The sequence below is a fragment of the Monodelphis domestica genome, chromosome 5 (genome assembly GCF_027887165.1).
Source record: "Monodelphis domestica isolate mMonDom1 chromosome 5, mMonDom1.pri, whole genome shotgun sequence".
NCBI classification, from domain to species: Eukaryota; Metazoa; Chordata; class Mammalia; order Didelphimorphia; family Didelphidae; genus Monodelphis; species Monodelphis domestica.
In genome coordinates, this window is record NC_077231.1 from 113,061,411 (window position 1) to 113,080,343 (window position 18,933).

An 18,933-nucleotide genomic window follows, 5' to 3' on the forward strand; every position below is an offset into this window, starting at 1 on the left:
AACTTCCTGTGGGAGGTAAAGGTCTCTTGGGACTACAATTTGATTTGATCTGAGTGAATTCAGGTATATAACTATTCAATTATTGTTAATCCAGTATTCTACTATTCAAGGTAAATGCCATAAATTGCACAAAGGGAATTTTATCTGAGAAATACTACAGGAGGATATAAATGACTGGGAAGGTTAAGAAGGCCTTCAGAAGTAATGGCAGAATCTTCTTCACTTGGTTTCCTTACTATGCTAATTCCTTTAACAGGAATGTTTCCAACCTTGTTAATCTGAGGAGCCTATCTTTGATACTCTGTTGTATGGTTGGTTGTTCCAAAAAGGTTTCTATGACTTTTACCTAAAATTAAAGGTAAGGGAATTTTTCCTTGTTATCCCTATATACATATAGTGCTCTTAGACTGAGACCTGAAGGAATAGTCTTTATATTATGGCTCTCCTTTCTTTTATAGAAAATTTTGGCTTTGTTTTAATACTCAAATATCTTTGAGTTACTATAAGAGGATATAAGTATAAAGGACATTATTATTATTTTTTACTCTGAATTTGTGGCCCCTATTTTTTAAACTCTTTACCAAACAATTAACACTTAAAAATAAGAAATTTTTATTTGAAGTCATTATTCAAATTCAGTAAAATATTTCTCTTATAAACTAAATTCTACACTACCAAACAAAAATACTAAAGCTTACAATTTGAATTGTTTACATGTTTTAAATTTAAATTTTTTTAATTAAATTTTAAAAATTTTAAATAAAAATCAAAGAAATGGAAAAAAAACTTCCTAACCTACACAACCGAGAACCAGTTCTTAGGTTTGCCATCCTCTTACCATAGTTATATATTCATACAAAAGACTAAGTTCTTAAAGTAGCTTATTCTTTCTGGATGAAATGAAGTTAATAAATCTATATCCTCAAAGGAGGGAGATGATAACAATGTGATGTGATAAAGATGTACAAGTTTTAGTTTTTTAATTATGTGTATTTTACTTTGAGGAAGCAACAAGAAGCTTCCCCTTGAAAACTAGAATATTTGTAATTGGCATCTGAATGGTTTGGGGGGATTGTTTTTGTTTTTAATTAATAGTGACAAAAAGGCAAAGTAAAGAAGATGGTTCTAAAGACTGTATTTTAAATTTTATACTGGACGTAATAGGGAACTAATAAATAGGAGACTAGATTTCTTTTAGGTCCATTTGAATATTCACAAATGCCTAGCCACACAGAAGCCTAAATATAATCTTGGGATATTGTTTTAGTAATTATCTTTGGGTATGTTTAAATAATTATTTATAAAGTCTCTGGTTAGACTGAAGCTTTCACATACAGAATTGTTTTAATTAGCCAACAAACTTTCAAATCATTTTTTAAAAGTGAAAAATAAAGAGAAAATAAATGTTACTATTTCCTTCACAAAGCAACTTAAAGTACTGTATTTGAAAGCACATGCAATATATATGAATCCATTAGGGAAAAAAAAAAAGAAATACTTGTGGTTGAGGATGATCAGAAATAAGAGTTCCTTGTCAAACCACATATTAGTCAATGAAATTATTAAAGCATTAACTTGACACTCAAAAAACAAAAGCTAGCTCAGTAAAATATTATCATCCTTTATAAACCATATATTTTTATGATTTTACAAACAAAAAAACTAAAAACCCAGCAGCTTATGTGTCGAAGGAGATATCTGGACAGTAAAAATTGAATTCAGATTCTCTGTTACTCAACAAAAACTGCTGCTTGCCCTAAGCAAGTAGTCAACAATTGCTTCTCCTCCTTCCATTGCTGCATGTGGCTATCCTTGACACAAAATGGTTGGATATAGATTTAATAAAAACAATAAGTCTTTACAGTCATATAATCCTAAAGCAATTAGCTTTAGAAAAAGTTTTCTAATTTATTACATTAAATGAACTGGTCATCCAAAGCATCGCATTACATGTAAAAAAATTAAATAAGTAGTTTTTGTTTTTTATCAGTACCACTTAACAAGGTTCAGGTAAAGATTAAAAGAACTCATGCTACATGAAGACTGAAACTCTCCAAAATTTCAGATGAGTTACATGTAGCTTAATTTGATGTTCCATGTTTATCATGCTAACTCCATAAGGTTTGAACTGGCTTTTATCACATGAGCTAGTTGCTGGAAGGACAATGGGGTTAGGTTTTGTAAGACCCTATTTAAGCACACAAAGTTTTGTTACCAGCAGATTTAAGCAATATCCAAATGACTTGGGACCTGAAAATGAATCTATCGAAATACTTCTGCAAATCTGCCCTAGAAACAAGACCCATTCTAAGTACTGTTTAACTAAAAGCCTAGTTAAAGATTCCAAATTATTCAGGGATGCAGGTCTCTGAGTTTATGTAGATCAAAGTGAACAACTGGTGGACGATGGTCAATCTGATCACACAAAATTTCCCATGGGAAATGCCTCCCCAAAACAGACAACTTCATGAAGCAGACAGAGTCTCCCAAGACCCTGAACCTGAATGTATCCTGAGAAAAAAGCAGTTCTCATTCTCCTCTTCACCCTTGTTTTACGTTTTTGTCTTCTTTGTACTGGATCCTGTGTGAAATTAATGTAAATCTGCACCCCAATTTCTTTCTAAAAGGAAAGTTTTGAAAATCAATTTCAGTCTCTCCCCCACCCTTTGATTGGGTTGGGAACCTGAGGCTTATCTGTATAATAAACGTCTTGTCCCACATAACTCCTGGCCTGCAAGCCTGGCCTCTGACCCAGACTGAGGTCAAGTCTGTCCAACCAGAGAGACCCAGAAAAAGGGACATCACTGGGTTTTTAAAATGAGGGGCTGAGAAAGCAGCACACTCTCTTTGATAGCCAATGGAGACACAAGGGGAGCCACAAACAGATTAGCTAGGGCTGGCCATGTGATCAGGTGTCTTTTCTCTCTCCAGCTCGCTTTCTCTATCTCATAAACAATTACAAACTAATATACAGGCTCCTGAGAATTTTAATCCTGATAATCCATACTGAGTGAAGAGTTCCTGTGAATGCTCCCTGCACACTCAGTGCCCCTGCTTACCATGCCACCCCCAAACCACTTTCCTCCCATCCCTAAGATGTTCAATTTTTTGTTCCTAATTTCTTTCTTTTTTTGTTTTATTTGTTTTTTGTTGTTTTTTTAGAAATTAATTTATTTAGTCAATTTAGAACATTATTCCTTGGTTACAATAATCACAATATTTCCCTCTCTCCCCTCCACCCACCATTCCTGCAGCCAACACATAATTTCATTGGGTATTACTTTGTGTCCTATTGAAGACCTATTGAGCAAGAAGAACAAAGCCTTTATGGAATGGCAAAATAACCCAAACTCTGCTCCCAAAAAGGACAGATTCAAGTCTCTCCAAGCCACTGCTTGGAGATCAGGAGTGTGAGATCAGGAAGATGCAAGACCCATGGTGGGAAAAAAAGGCAGAAGAAATCCAGCGGTTTGCTGATATGAAAAACCACAAACAATTTTTCAGTGCCCTCAAGACTGTCTATGGGCCATTAAAACCCACCACCACTCCCTTGCTATCCTCTGACGGTGACACTCTCATAAAAGATAAAAAAGGCATCAGCAACAGGTGGAAAGAACACTTCAGTCAGCTTCTCAACCGACCCTCTTCAGTCGACCAAAGCTCCCTTGACCAGATCCCCCAAAACCGCACCATTGAACAACTTGATGTCCCTCCTTCAATAGAGAAAGTCCAAAAAGCCATTAAACAAATGAGTGCAGGCAAGGCACCCGGTAAAGACGGGATCCCAACCGAGGTGTACAAGGCCTTAAATGGAAAGGTGCTCCAGGCATTCCACATAGTGCTGACCAGCATATGGAAAGAGGAAGACATGCCCCCAGAACTCAGAGATGCCTCCATTGTAGCCCTGTACACGAACAAAGGCGCACGAGCAGCCTGTGACAACTACAGAGGCATCTCACTACTCTCCACTGCTGGAAAGTGTTATACTCAACAAACTCCTGTCATCTGTTTCAGAGCAGAACCTGCCTGAATCACAATGTGGCTTCCAACCAGATCGCAGCACCATCGACATGGTCTTCACGGTGAGGCAAATACAGGAAAAATGTCTTGAGCAGAACCTGAGTCTCTACATTGTCTTCATAGACCTGACAAAGGCATTCAACACAGTGAACAGGGACGCATTGTGGGTGATCCTTAGCAAGCTCAGTTGCCCAGCAAAATTCGTCAAACTGATCCAGCTCTTTAATGTCGACATGACAGGGGAAGTCCTATCTGGTGGAGAGACTTCCGATCGCTTCAACATCTCCAATGGTGTGAAACAAGGCCGTGTCCTCGCTCCAGTGCTATTCAACCTATACTTCACCCAAGTATTACGACATGCTGTGATAGATCTAGACCTGGGCATCTACATCAAATGCCAACTGGATGGCTCACTATTCGACCTTCGCCGCCTGACTGCAAAATCAAAGACAACAGAGAGACTCATCCTGAAAACTCTCTTGGCAGATGACTGTGCTCTCATGGCCCACCAAGAAAATCATCTCCAAACCATTGTGGACAGGTTCTCTACCGCAACAAAACTGTTTGGCCTGACTATCAGCCTCAGCAAAACAAAGGTGCTGTTCCAACCTGCACCAGGGAAGCCAACTAACCAGCCGTGCATTATAATAGACGGCACGCAGCTTTCTAACATCAACACTTTCAAGTACCTGGGCAGCACCATCGCCAACGATGGGTCACTAGACCACGAGATTAATGCCAGGATCCAAAAGGCCAGCCAGGCACTCGGGCGGCTGTGCTCCAAAATCCTCCAACACAGAGGTGTAAGCACTGCGACAAAGCTCAAAGTGTATAACGCAGTGGTCCTCAGTGCGCTCCTGTACGGTTGTGAGACATGGACACTGTACCGGAAGCACACGAAACAGCTGGAGCAATTCCACCAACACTTTCTCCGGTCAATCATGAGGATCCGATGGCAGGACCGAATCACCAACCAGGAAGTCCTCGACAGAGCCAACTCCACCAGCATCGAAGTCATGGTCCTCAAAACCCAGCTATGATGGTCTGGACATGTCATCCGCATGGACCCACAGTGAATACCAAGGCAGGTATTCTATGGTGAACTGTCAGCTGGACTCGGGAAACAAGGTCGACCAAAGAAGAGATTCAAGGATCAGCTAAAGTCCAACTTGAAGTGGGCTGGCATTACACCAAAGCAACTAGAACTCGCTGCCTCTGACAGAAGCAGCTGGCGAACCCACATTAACCATGCTGCCACCACCTTTGAAGATGAGTGACGTCGACGTCTTGCCGCTGCACGTGAACGCCGACACCAGGCCACAACTGCAACTCCCATAACAACTGGCGTCCCATGCCCCATGTGCCACAAACTGTGCGCCTCAGTCTTTGGACTCCAAAGCCACATGAGGGTACACCGTAGATGAAACTGCACAAAGACAATAGTCATTCTCGATCACCGAGAGACTACCACTAACTTGTGTCCTTGATCAGAACCTATTTCCATGTTGTTGGTGTTTGCATTAGGATGTTCATTTAGAGTCTACATCCCCAGCCATATCCCCTAGACCCATGTTTTGAAGCAGTTGTTTTTCTTGTGTTTCTACTCCCAGTTTTTCCTCTGGATGTGGATAGTGTTCTTTCTTGTAGATCCCTCCAAGTTGTTCAGGATCACTGCATTGCCACTAATGGAGAAGTCCATTACATTCGATTGTACCACAGTGTTTCAGTCTCTGATGTTCTCCTGGTTCTGCTCCTTTCACTCTGCATCAATTCCTGGAGGTTGTTCCAGTTCACTTGGAATAACTCCACTTTATTATTCCTTTGAACACAATAGTATTCCATCACCAACAGATACCACAATTTGTTCAGCCATGCCCTAATTGAAGGGCATCCCCATATTTTCCAATTTTTTGCCACCACAAAGAGCGCAGCTATGAATATTCTTGTACAAGTCTTTCTCCTTATTATTTCTTTGGGGTACAAATCATCAGTACTATGGCTGGATCAAAGGGCAGACGGTCTTTTAGCACCCTTTGGGTGTAGTTCCAAATTGCCTTCCAGAATGGTTGGATCAATTCACAACTCCACCAGCAATGCATTAATGTTCTGACTTTGTCACATCCCCTCCAGCATTCATTACTTCCCTTTGCTGTCATGTTAGCCAATCTGCTAGGTGTGAAGCAATACCTCAGAGTTGTTTTGATTTGCATTTCTCAGATTATAAGAGATTTAGAGCACTTTTTCATGTGCTTATTAATAGTTTTGACTTCTTTAACTAAAAATTGCCTATTCATGTCCCTTGACCATTTGTCAATTAGAGAGTGGCTTGATTTTTTGTACAATTGGTTTAGCTCTTTATAAATTTGATTAATTAGACCTTTGTCAGAGGTTTTTGTAATGAAGATTGTTTCCCAATTTGTTGCTTCACTTCTAATTGTGGATGCATTCGTTTTGTTTGTACAAAAACTATTTTAATTTGATGTCATCAAAATTATTGATTTTACATATTGTGATTTTTTTCTAGCTCTTGCTTGGTTTTAAAGCCTTTCCTTTCCCAAAGATCTGACAAGTATACTGTTCTGTGTTCACCTAATTTGCTTATAGTTTCCTTCTTTATATTCAGGTCATTCACCCATTCTGATCTTTCTTACTTTTGAGCCACTTATGCCCAGTGCTGGCCAAGACCAAGGCATGGACCAAATAAACAAATCAATGAGATTGTACCCATCATTCTATCCTACACTGGCACCTAAGAAATGAACTGCCTCTAGCAGTATTTCCAAGGAAGTGTCAAAGCAGGGGATTGTAGAAAAAGATAAGGCTGTGGATCACAGTTGCAGAAATAACTTATTTTACATTCTCCAAGTTTAAAAAAAGGCACATATCCCATTCCCTTAGTGGGACAAGATATCTTGTGCTAAAAAACACATCCCTGAGATAAAATGCATCCACCCCTTCCTGACATTCAGCTCATGTTAAACTGACCCTTAATAGGCCTGGCTTAACCTCTTCTTTGTAACACTGTAGAATGTTGTACAAAAGCCGTGCATAAATGAATGGTTTTCACCTGATGCCTGGGACAGATGTTTCAAAATCTCTCCTGGGCAAACCCAATGAAGTCTTTCTAGCTTGAACTCGGACAGCGTCCTAGAGGAGCCACTGAGACTGTGAGCTATGACTCCTGAGAGTCCACTCCTCTTCACTTCCAGCACAGCCTCCTGGCCTCTGGTCTGAACCATAATAATGACCTCTTAATGGACCTACCTGCCTCCAGGCTTCCCTCTCCAACAGTGCCAAAGCTGATTTTCCTTAAGTGCCCTCATGCTGCATAAACTCAACTCCTCTCTCCAGAGAATCAAATGGAAGTTCTTTTGTTTCCTATATAGAGGTCTTCAAAACCCAGCCCCTTCCTATCTTTTCAGGTCAAACTCCCCAGTCAGCCTGCCCTACTTGCCATTGCCATCTCACATCCCTGGGCCGAGCAGTGGTTTCCTGGCTTCCTTCAGGACTGGCCTCAGTAAATAATCACACTCCCAGAAGGTTTAGGATAAAATAGCTATCCTGCTTCTGGCAGCAAAGTAGTGCACTAGAGGTGCAGGATAAGACATACATTTTCAAATACAGCCAGTGGATGTGTTTCTTTCCTTTGATTATCCCTATAATTGTTACTATGAACTCTGGACTAAAAGTTGGAAAGAAGATGAGGGAAGTGTGAATTTTATAATTACTCCACTCTGCTTAGTCTTTAGAATTTTAGCCACCAGGAATGTATACACTCCCAGTTAACTGTGGGGGAGGAAGGTCTATGACCCCAGTGTGCTAGCAAGTGACAAATCAGAAACTAACTGACAGACCCCTGGGCTGTCCCAAGTCAAGTTTAAGCCACCATTGGTACATTGAGACACAGGAAGTGATGTAAAGAACTGCCTTTATATTTCACATCACTTCCTGTGAGAGGGACTTTTGTGTTTGGTGGTGGAACTTTCCTTGGAGGAGCTCCAGTGTGAGACCACAGACTGCTTCCCTTAGACTGTCAAGTGGTGAGTTAAGGCTGACTCCCCTTTTCCTTGGCTCTTTCTGGAGGCACCAGCCTCCAAGGAGGACCCTCATCTTGGAGGAGGCCTTGTGGCTGGAAGTGGAGCTAGATTTAATCTTCTGGGAAGGTCCCTTGGCTGGCGCCTCTGAACTCCCCCTGTCTCAGACCAGGCGGCAGCAGTTCTTCCCTTACTCCCCCCATTCCTAATTTCTTCCTTCTATTGTAAATAAACCACCATAAAATCCCATTCTGACTTGAGTATTTCATTGAGATTTAGAATTTAAATCCCTGGCGACCACTAAAAAATATATTCGGTCTCAACCCTAAAATTTACCCTTAACAGAGGGAGTGACACCAAAAAAAGAAAGAAAAGAGCATCAATGAAATATTTTTTAAGTACCCAGAAAAGAGGGAAGAGGGCAAAGACAAGAGGAGAGACATATTAAGAAGGAAGCATGTCCAGGAACAGCAGTATCTTCCTGAGCACGGCCCTGCTCTAAGCAGATCCCACAGGCACTTGAGACAACCCCTCTAAAAGGGCAGTGTTTGAACAACTATACTAACTGTAATATAAGTTTCTATAAAAAACTGCACATAACTGAATTTATCAAGCCATGTACAATTTTTGTTCTTGCATGTGGAAATATTCAAGTTTGTTATTTGTCAAGTTCAGAATTTCTAGAAAATTTTTAATAAACAAATTTTAAAAGACAGCTAAAACAGCGGCCTTTCCTGGTCCCTTTTGCTCTTCTCCACCCAATGATAATCCTGTACACATATCCTTTGCACACATGTTATATAAACCTGTATATGTACACGGAATTGCCCCCATTAGACTGTAAACTCTTGGAGAGCAAGAACCGTTTTCAATTGTTCTTTCTATCCCCAGCATTTAGTAGCACCTGTCCCAGATGAGATGTGCTTTTAAAATTCGTATCAATTGAAGATATCATTACCTAGCCAAAGCAGAAATGTGCCTTACAGGACAGGAAGGCAGCATGTACTAGGCTATCCCTGGTCTAGGGGCCCCAGAAATAGTAGGACCTCCCCCCCAGATGACCAACCCCGATTCCAATCAAGTCCCCACTCCAACAGCTACAGTCCAGAGGGACAGTCTCTGTAATCTGCAGAGATTGCAACTGTCATGTCAGTAACCAAATAAGCAAAATAAGATCTGGAAAAGGAAGTTTTCGATTCCAGAAACACATATGGTTTTATCAGTGGGATGTGACACTAAAGAAAATGCACCATCATCTGTCTCCCCTAAGGCCTCGCCAGAGCCCTGGCACATAGTCAGCACTTAATACAGGCCTGGTACCCAGCTGAACCTTCCTTTCTGCTCTGTTACCCCCATGAGCAGACAGACAGCAGGCACTTCCTAGGCTTTCCCTCTGTAGCACTTAGCACTACGTGGGCAAACTGTAAACACTTCTTAAATAATTTTTTCATTAATTCATCATAGGTAAGGCAATACTATTGCTAAGCATATACTCCAAGAGATGGAGGGGAAAAGGACCATATGAATAAAAATATTTGTCAACATTTTCTTATTATGACAAAGAACCAGAAACAAATTAAGCACCCATTAACTGGGGAAAAACTGTGCTATATAAATGTAAAAGAATATTATTTTGCCATATGAAATGAATTCAGAGAAACCCAGGTAGATTTGTATATGCTAATGTAGAGGAAATGCTCAGAACCAAGAGAATAATTTATAAGATTACCACAATATTTTAAAGGAAAACAATTATAAAAGCTTGTAATGTAAAAATCAAGATACACCAACAACACTTTTTTATTTTAGAGAGAAACATTAATTTAAGAGAGAACTTTCAAGCCAAATAAATGACAATAAGAATGGAAAAGAAAAAAAGAGGGCAGAAATTCTAGAATCACCTCATTTCTGACAAAGAAAATATAGCTGTAGATCCAGAATTCTCTTTATGTCAAGCCTGAGATTAGGCTTTAGATTGTTGAGTTATTTAATCAATTAATTAAGCCCAATTCTTTGTGAACCTATATGGGGTTTTCTTGACAAAGAAACATTTCCTTCTCCAGCTCCTTTTAGGGATGAGGAACTGAGGCAAACAGGTTAAGTGATTTGCCCAAGATCACCCATATCTGAGGTCACATTTGAACTCAGATCCCCCTGACTCCCTCAGACCTAGCACCCTATCCATTGCATCACCTAGCTAGCCAGGATGATGATATACATTTAGGTGGAGTTGGAGAGGCTTTTCTTTGGCCCTGTGCTGTTTAATATTTTCAATGAATGACTTGGATAGAGCTGTAAATGGCAGACTATTTCAAATCTCAAAAGGACAAAAAGCTCAGAAGCATTACTAAATAAGGTGTCAAGTTCTTTTGGATACTGGTAGCCTGGTGTTAGATGGCATATTAGATTTCTGTCAAATCTAATAAGGATAATTTAATATGGCTAAATGTAAACTTCTACCCTTGAATTTAAAAAAAATCACCTCAACAAAAGATGGGGAGGCAGGAGAGCAAAGAAGGAAAAAATTCCTGTAAAAAAGAAAATAATCCAATTTAATGAGCATTGATTAAGCACCTACTATGTGTCTGGTCCTTTGCAAAGACAAAATTCTTATTCTCAAAGAGTTTATATCCTACAAGGAAGATACAATATATCCACAAATAAGTCATTTAAAAATGTGTACCAAGCAAAATATAGTTCTGGAGACCCACCACTTAGGGGGATTATGAAAAGCTCCCTGAAGAAGCTTAACCCTTGAAGGAAACTAGGAGTTTCAAAGGTAGAAGGAAGCACAGTCTGCAAAGCCAAACAAGTGGAAGTAGGAATGATGTGTAAAGACAACAGCAAATAGGCCAGTTTGACCGAAGCAGAATTTGTGAGGAGGAAAAATGTCATCAGCACAGATAGATAAACTGGAACCAGATTATTAAGGACCCTAAATGCCAAACAGGAGTTTGTATTTTATCCTAACAGCAATATAGAACCAATTAAAGCAGAAAAGTGAAATAGTCATAAAGGAATGTCAATTTAATCTTTCTTGTATATAGGAAGATCTAGAAAAAGGATGGATACTGAGAAAGCAATTAGGATGATATTGAAGAGTCTGGATCAACAAAATTTGGCAAATGATCAGATAGAGAGGGTTAGAAGGGAACGAAGAGTCAAGATAACTGGAAAAGTGGTGGTGTCTCCCCACAGAAATAAAGACATTAGAGAGCAGTTTTGAGTCAAATTGTGGGGACAAAATTTTTTTTTTCCTACATGATAATTCCTACAAATATTTTTCCAAACCTCCTTTCAATCTCTAATAATATACCAAATATCTAACATGGACTTCTGTTTCTTTTTGTAAGTTCCATTTCTTAATTACGGGTTTGATTATCTTTAAAGAAACAATTTCACAGTGTGTATTTTGACTTTTGTGCAGGATCTAATAAAAGTTTTTAGTATTGTTTAAAAAAAAAAAGGCTAGCCCATTTGAATGGAAAAGTGAATTTGTCTGATGAGACCATTATAATGAAATAAAAAAATTAGTAACAGAGCTCTTTCTAAATATTTTGTCCTCAAAAAATGTGATGAAGTAATGAAGTTACTAAGTCACACAACTAGTTAATTGCATGCTAATACAATGTTCACAGGCATTCTCAAAAAAATAGCATTTATGATTTTGCTGTTATTTTCTTTAAAATATCTTTAATTTATAGATCAGCTTCATTTTCAAATATTTCCCTTTCCCTTCCATGACTTAGGGATTCCAAGTAAAGCCAGATGATCAAAAGCAACAAACTCAGCAGCAGTCTGCCAGCATATGCAGGATTTAATACTCATGGTCCCTTATCTCTGCAAAGAACTGAGGCAGATAAATTTTCTTCTCTTCAGAGTCAAGCTCCTAGCTTTATGGTCACTGTAATTGTGCAGTATCTGGCTTCTTTCTCTTGTTTTTTTCCACTTACATTAGAAAAGTTGTTTTGTGTAGTGTTCTGATTCTATGTACCTCACTCTACATTGATTCAGGGATATTCCCATGCTTCCCTCAATTTTCCACATTTGTCATTTCTTACAGCCTAATAACATTCCATCACCTTCAAGTATCTAAACTTTTATATCCATTCCTTGATTATCAGGCATTAACTTTGTTTGCTATCACATTAAGTGCTGCTAAGAATATTTTGCTATATTTCATTTCTGTCTTTGACCTTCTGGAGGGCATAAGCTTTTTAGTGAGCTGTTGGATCAGGAGACATGTGCATTAGTTATTTTTTAAAAGTGTAATTCCAAATTGTTTTCCAGAATGGTTGGACCAATTCACAACTCCAGCAAGAACATATATGAATGTATATCTTTCCACAATCTCTGTTACCATCAAACATCAAGTTGTTTTGATTTTAATTTCTCTATATCATTAGTAACTTGGGGCAATCTTTGATGGTCATTGACTCATACCTGAGACAATTCAGGTTTAGAATTGTCTTCAAATGAAATGCATTTAGAGCTACAAATGTGCTGATAGCTTTATCCATCAAGCATACGTGATGAAAGTGAATACAGTGGCAACAAGCTCTGGTTGCCCATGCCATCTTAATTGTACCTTTAGACTAATTGCAGCCATTTAAATGAGGGCCATTTCATTCTGAAAACCAATGACACCCTCTCTACTCATGGATTTTATTATGCAATGCTGTATATCATATCAGCCCATGGATCACTTGGGCAATTTTCAGAGTGAGGTGTGCTGAGCCAGAAGGTTATTGGAACTGGAGAAGTTTAACTTAATTCCAACACATTCATACCAACTAACACTTTTGTGAGGATTGAGAGCCAGGCCTAGAGACAGGAGGTCCTAGATTCAAATCTGGCCTCAGACACTTCCCAGCTGTGTGACCCTGGGTAAGTCACTTAACCCCTATCACCTAGCCTTTACCACTCTTCTGTCTTGGAACCAATACAAAGTATTGATTCTAAGATGGAAGGTAAGGTTTATTAAAAAAAAAATCAATTTGGGAGCCAGCTAAATGGATCAATGAATTGAGGGCCAGACCCAGAGGTGGTAAATCCTCGGCTCAAATTCAGCCTCGGATCACTGTGTGACCCTGAAAAGTCACTAAAACCTCACTACTTAGCCCTGACCACTCTTCTGCCTTTGGCACCAAAACAGTTTTCATTCTAGGATGGAAGTAAGGGTTTTTTTTTTTTAAGTCCATGTATGTATGAAGGTTAGATTCCAGGAGGGTAAAAAGGAGGCAGGATTAATAACTAGCTATTAATATACTATTTTGAGATTTGCAAAATGCCACACAGACATCAACACTTCAGATTCAGAAGAACTCTGCTAGAAAAGGGGTACTTGTGAGATCTTTTTCAAACAAATGAAGAAATGGAACCTGAGATAATTGAGTCACTTGGCTTTGGGTCAGGTCCTGCTATTAAGTATATGAAGCTAAACCAGAACTCATATTTCCCTGACTCCATGTCCTCCACTCTAAGCTCAACTCAAAAAAACCTAGGAGAGGCAATTCCATGACCTCTGGGCCTCAGTTTTCCAGTCTGTAGTACCAGGGCTAGGAAGCCACACCCCTCTGCGCAAGCCCACTCTAGCCAGCTCCCTTCATCCGGGCCCTCCGCCCCGCCCCACCCACCTTCCGCCTGTGATAGTGAAGGACCTCGCTTTTTTACTTAGCCCAGCTCCATACCACTCTCTTCTTCAAACGGTGTGTGCCTGGCCTTCTCTCTAAAGCTATAACCAGCGCTTAGCATTAGTTAAGCTTACCTCGGTTTGAAACTGCCGCTTCCCGCGGATGTCGTCCGTCCTCAGGTATGACGTAATAGCGTTTCCACGCACGCGTAAACGTCTCCACGGCGGGACTTAGCCCCAACGGGGAAAAGAAAGCCCGTTTAAAGAGCACCTTCACCGCCCTGTAACCCATGTTCTTACGGCATTGCGCATGCGCCGCCTGCTGCTTCTTGTCCAAGGTGCCGGTGCCCAAATGCCGTTCATCCCCTAATCACGCAAATGATTCGCAATTCTACTGGCATTTTTCTGATCCCAAAATAACACACAGAGACACACTTCTGATTTCACACTTAGATACACTAATGATTCCATACACACTTACGATCACAAAACTTTCTGTGCTAGTAGGTGCATGATTCAAAGAAGCCTTAGCTACTATCTCTTAGTTTATACAGAAAAAGTGTAAGAGTTGAAACAAGGAAACGTTTGCTTTATCTTCAGAGTAAGAAGCTTGGGTTTGTTTGTTTTTTCTTTTTTTTTTTTATCCAATCATTAGTTTATTTTCTTGTTTCTTTGCTTAGCCACTGAAAGTTTTGGTGAATTTAGCCATTAAGAGTTGCAGAACTCTTACATAATTAAGGAAAGAATAGGTAGCGAGAGAAGGAAGTCCAGGCTATCCATTAGATAAGTCTAGCAGTGAAAGGAAGATATAGAAGTAACCATCCTATAAAGACAAAAATGAAAGAGAGAAAGAAGACAACTGAGGGGGAGTCTCCCTCTATTTGTGATGTAAAACTCTTAAGCAGTCCTGATTTATAGGATTACATGCAATTCCACTTCTCCAACACCATGCCCTTACCTTCCCCTGGCAATTAAAACCCATGAGATGAATGCCACTTTTTCTTAAAATAAGGAAAGACGTTTTATTAACAAAGTTATGCGGGAAAAGAGGTCTAAAATAAAGGGTAGAATAGAAACAGCATTTCCTGAAAACCAGAACCATGTCTTAGGTTTCTACCTAACCCTGGGAGTGTGGGAGAAGAAAAGGAAGAGGGAGCTAGGTATGGGTAATCCATTCACTTGTACAAAACCAGGAAAAGATCATCTGGAACAAAACTCCCGCTGCAAAGGAAACAGCTGGGGAAAAGTTCAGTCTCAAACTCCAAAAAGAGATCAAGGGTCAGGAGGTTTTGAGCTCTTTATGAACTTGGGACATAGACTTTTCTAAAGTTTGTGTTTCATTTTTCTAGGGAAGCATTATCCTGAGAAACTAAAGACTTTTTCTCTGGGTCCTTTTCAAAACTTCGTGTTTCATTTTTTTGGGGAAGTATTCTCCTGGGAAACTGAAGAGTTTTTCTTTGGTGATCCCTTTCTCTTGTGCTATCATCAGAACTGTGCCAAATGTTTGATATTTTCCAGTGGCAAAATTTAGTACATTTTGAAGTGTTCTTTTTGACTTTATCACTGGATTGTATGTTCTTAAAGAGTCGCTTCTTGTTACCAAAACTAGGGATTTTAATAAAAGTATGCTTCATCTGTAAATTAGAAGACATTGAGGACTTCACATAAGCTGTTTTCATTTTCTTGATCGTGATGGAAGCTAAACCCTGTATAGATTCCACAGGGTCATCCTTTAGATCTTGAAGGGCTGAAATCAAAAGAAAAGGGAAGAGGAAGTCTCAGATTTTTGTTCTTCTAACAACTGTATTCCTGAACTCTACAAATCCTTCTTCTACTGCTCTTATATTATTACTCCATAACATTTCAATGCAAAGTATTTTAGTTAAAGATGAAACAAGAACAAAATGAAAAGAAAGTCTGCATAGCCATGTTCGGCACCTGCATATGAAAATAAAGGGGGAATAGCCTTAACAGAATTTGTCTTTTCCCACAAAATGCTCTCTCTCTCAAATTTCCTTAATGTGTCTAGGGCACCACAACCCTCCCAGTCATCCAGAAGTCAAATCTATTTGTCTTCCACTCATCTTTCATCCCACACATCCAATTCATTGCCAAATCTTGCCATTTCTACCTTCACCAGTTCTCTAAATTTATCTCTACTTCTCTCTATTCACAGTCACCAAGTTCAGGCCTTCAGCACCTCTTGTCTGGACTAATGAAATGTCTTCTAAAATCCTTGCCTTAAATCTTTACCCCCTCTAACCCACCTTTCACTTACCTGCCAAAGTGATTTTTCTAGAACCTTTGTCTGAATATGTCATGTTCTTCCAACTCAAACTCCAGTAGTTCCAATATCCCCAGGATCAAAGATAAAGTCGTCTATTTGCCTTTTTCAAAAAATCCTTACCTTCTGTCTTGGAATTGATACTAAGTATCAGTTTCAAGGCAGAGGAGCAGTAAGGGCTAAGCAATTGGAGTTAAATTACTTGCCCAGGATCACACAGCTCAGAAATGTCTGAGGCCAAATTTAAAACTAGTCCCATCTCTAGGCCTGGCTCTCTATCCACTGCCCCTTTTGTTCACCATTTAAAGATCTTCATAACCTGGCCTCTTCTTATCTTTACAGATTTTTTACATTTTATGCCCCTTCCTATACTCTACATTGCAACTACATAGGTCTATTCCACACAAATAATCCTTCATCTCTCATCTTTTTTATTTTACATTGGCTATCCCCCCATATCTGGAATGTTGTTTTGTTTTGTTTTGTTTTTTCCATTTTCAGCTTTGCCTCCTAGCTCCCCTGGCTTCCTTCAGATCTCATCTAAAACCTACCACTTGCAGGAGGTCATTCCTGGTACTCCTAGCTGCAAGTGGCTTTCCCCTTTTTCATTACTTTTCATCTACTCTCTATCTTGTGTGTATCTAGTTATTTATGGATTATCTTCTGAGAATGAGAACTGCTTTTGCCTTTCTTTGGACATCCAGCACTTATTACAGTATATTAATTCTAAGGTTTTCAGAGGACTTTCCACTACTTTGAGTCACCTCTCCTCCTAGATACTTTATTATGATGTTATTATGGCATTGTTCTCTCTTATCTCTTTTACCGATCATAACTCAGTCTCTGTCTCCTTCAAAGTTTCATCTTCCTCCTCTCACCTCCTAAAGTGTGAATATCTTCAAGGCTCTTTTCAGACCCTTTTCTTCTTTTAACACTTTCTCACTTGGTGATTTCATCTGCTTCTATAAATTCAATTAACACATATGTATAGATGATGCCCAAATCTACATATGCAGACCTAATCTCTTCTCTGAATTCTAGACTCACAATTCCCAACTGCCCACTGGACATTTCCACCTGAACATCCTGGTGAAACTTTGAATTCAGCATGTGCAAAGATGGAAGCTTCCCCTGAAGCTTGCTTATCTTCAACTCCTCCATTTCTTTGATGGTACCATTATCTTCCCAGCCATCCAAATGGGAAATTTAAGTAACTTTCTGACTTTCCCTCTCTGTTGTCCCTTCTCCCTATCCAGTCCTATAAATTCTTGAGACTGTAACATCTCTTGCATCCTTCTTCTCTCCATGGTATACCTACTAATCTAGCTCAGATCCTTATCATCAGTTACCAAGAGTATTAGAATAGCTTCTTAACTCATATCCCCATCTCATCTCTACTACTCTTTCCCTACAGCTTCCCCAATCTACTGCAAAGGCAGAAGTCTGAACATATTATTCCTCTCCTAAAACTTTCAATGGTTTCCTATTACCTCTAGGATATACTAAAAAAATAAATAAATAGCTTGTCATTTCAGGTCTTTCACTCTCAAGCTACCTTTACAGCAATTGCTCTATAGTCATCACGAGGTAGACACAAAGACAATTTTTTAAAAATGAAAATATATTCTATTAGTTCTTTAAAATTTCCAAAGCAATTTCTTTACAACAATGCTGTGAAGAAGGCAGTACCAATATTATTATTTCCACTTTACAGACAAGAAAATGAGATTAAGTGACTTGCTCATGGTCACCCAGCCAGGAAATGCACAAGTGAGAATGTGAAGCCAGGTCTCCTCACTCCAATTCCAGCATTCTTTCCCACACCTCACTTTCATAATTCAGTCCTTGCCTTTGAGACATTTGTGGTTTTCAGAGGAAGATAAGATGAATGTAAATAAAATAATTAAGAACTATTTTAAGTAAGCCTGTTATATTGTATTATTATTATAAAGTATATAACAATATTATTATTATAAAGTACCAAAATATATAGCATATACAATAGTTCTGCAGGATTTCCAAGAAAAGAAAAGTCAATGTAATTTTAAAAGGCTTCACAGAGTGGGAAGAATCTGAAAAGCCTTCCTGGAGGAGGCCACACCCGATTGGAGCTTTATAGGGAGATAAAAATTCTGAAAGGCAGAGATGAGGAGGGAATGCATTTTAGACACAGGATGCAGCCTGTGCAGAAAGATCAGGATCATGCTGAGTTCAGTATAGTTTGGTCTGACTTCATAGTGTTTAGAGTACAAGTTCTGTCAATTCTAACTTTACAACACAGATATGAGGTTTGCCCCCAGAAGAACCAGAGAAAGCTAAAGGGCCAGGGCAACCCTCCCTCCTTCTCCTCCATCAAGCAAGCAAGCAATAAATAGTTATGTGCCAGGCACTGTACTAAGCCCTGGGGATACAAAAAGAGGCAAAAGGCAATGCCTACCCTCAAGGAGTTTGCAATTTAACAAGAGAGACAATTTGCAGAGAAACATATACAAAGCAAGCTATTCTCAGGATAAATGGGAAACAATGAAGAGAGACAAAGCACTGGAATTAAGAAGGGTTGGGGAAGTATTCCTGTAGAAGAGGGGATATTAGTAGGGACTCCAAGGAAGCTGGGAAGTCAATAGTCAAAACAGAGAAGGGAGAATGATCCAGTCATGAGAGACAGCCAGGAAAAAAAATGACTGGATCTAAGAGATGAAATGTCTTGTTCTTGGAACAGCCTGAAGTCATTGTACTGGATGGAAGAGTATATGTTGGAGAGTAAAATATAAAAAGACTAAAAAGCAGGGTGGCTTTGTGGTTCAGTAGATTGAGAGTCAGGCCTAGAAATGGGAGGTCCTGCATTCAAATATGGCCTCAGACACTTCCTAGCTGTGTGACCCTGGGCAAGTCACTTAACCCCCATTGCCCAACCCTTACCACTCTTTTGCCTTGGAGTGAATAGACAGAAGGCAAGGGTTTAA

General features: G+C 39.4%; 2 protein-coding genes across 10 annotated transcripts in view; both read right to left on the minus strand.

Annotated features, from left to right (window-relative positions):
- Window positions 1-13,981, minus strand: part of DDX11 (DEAD/H-box helicase 11) — a 71,277-nt gene extending 57,296 nt beyond the window's left edge. Inside the window, exon 1 of one of the 5 annotated variants that reach the window (XM_007503776.3) lies at window positions 13,822-13,981. The gene's annotated coding sequence lies outside the window, so the exon portion shown is untranslated. Of the gene's footprint in view, window positions 1-13,690; window positions 13,710-13,744; window positions 13,767-13,821 lie in introns of those variants that run through there. The other 4 variants (XM_007503774.3, XM_056799108.1, XM_016425956.2 and 1 more) reach the window with 4 other exon arrangements.
- Window positions 13,982-14,187: 206 nt separating this feature from the next.
- Window positions 14,188-18,933, minus strand: part of LOC103101525 (maestro heat-like repeat-containing protein family member 1) — an 82,971-nt gene continuing 78,225 nt past the window's right edge. For 2 of the 5 annotated variants that reach the window (XM_056799097.1, XM_056799096.1), the window contains exon 41: window positions 14,191-15,433. In XM_056799097.1, the coding sequence (XP_056655075.1) occupies window positions 15,024-15,433 (410 nt within the window). In that variant the 3' untranslated portion in view covers window positions 14,191-15,023. Of the gene's footprint in view, window positions 15,434-18,933 lie in introns of all 5 variants that reach the window. The other 3 variants (XM_056799100.1, XM_056799098.1, XM_056799099.1) reach the window with 3 other exon arrangements.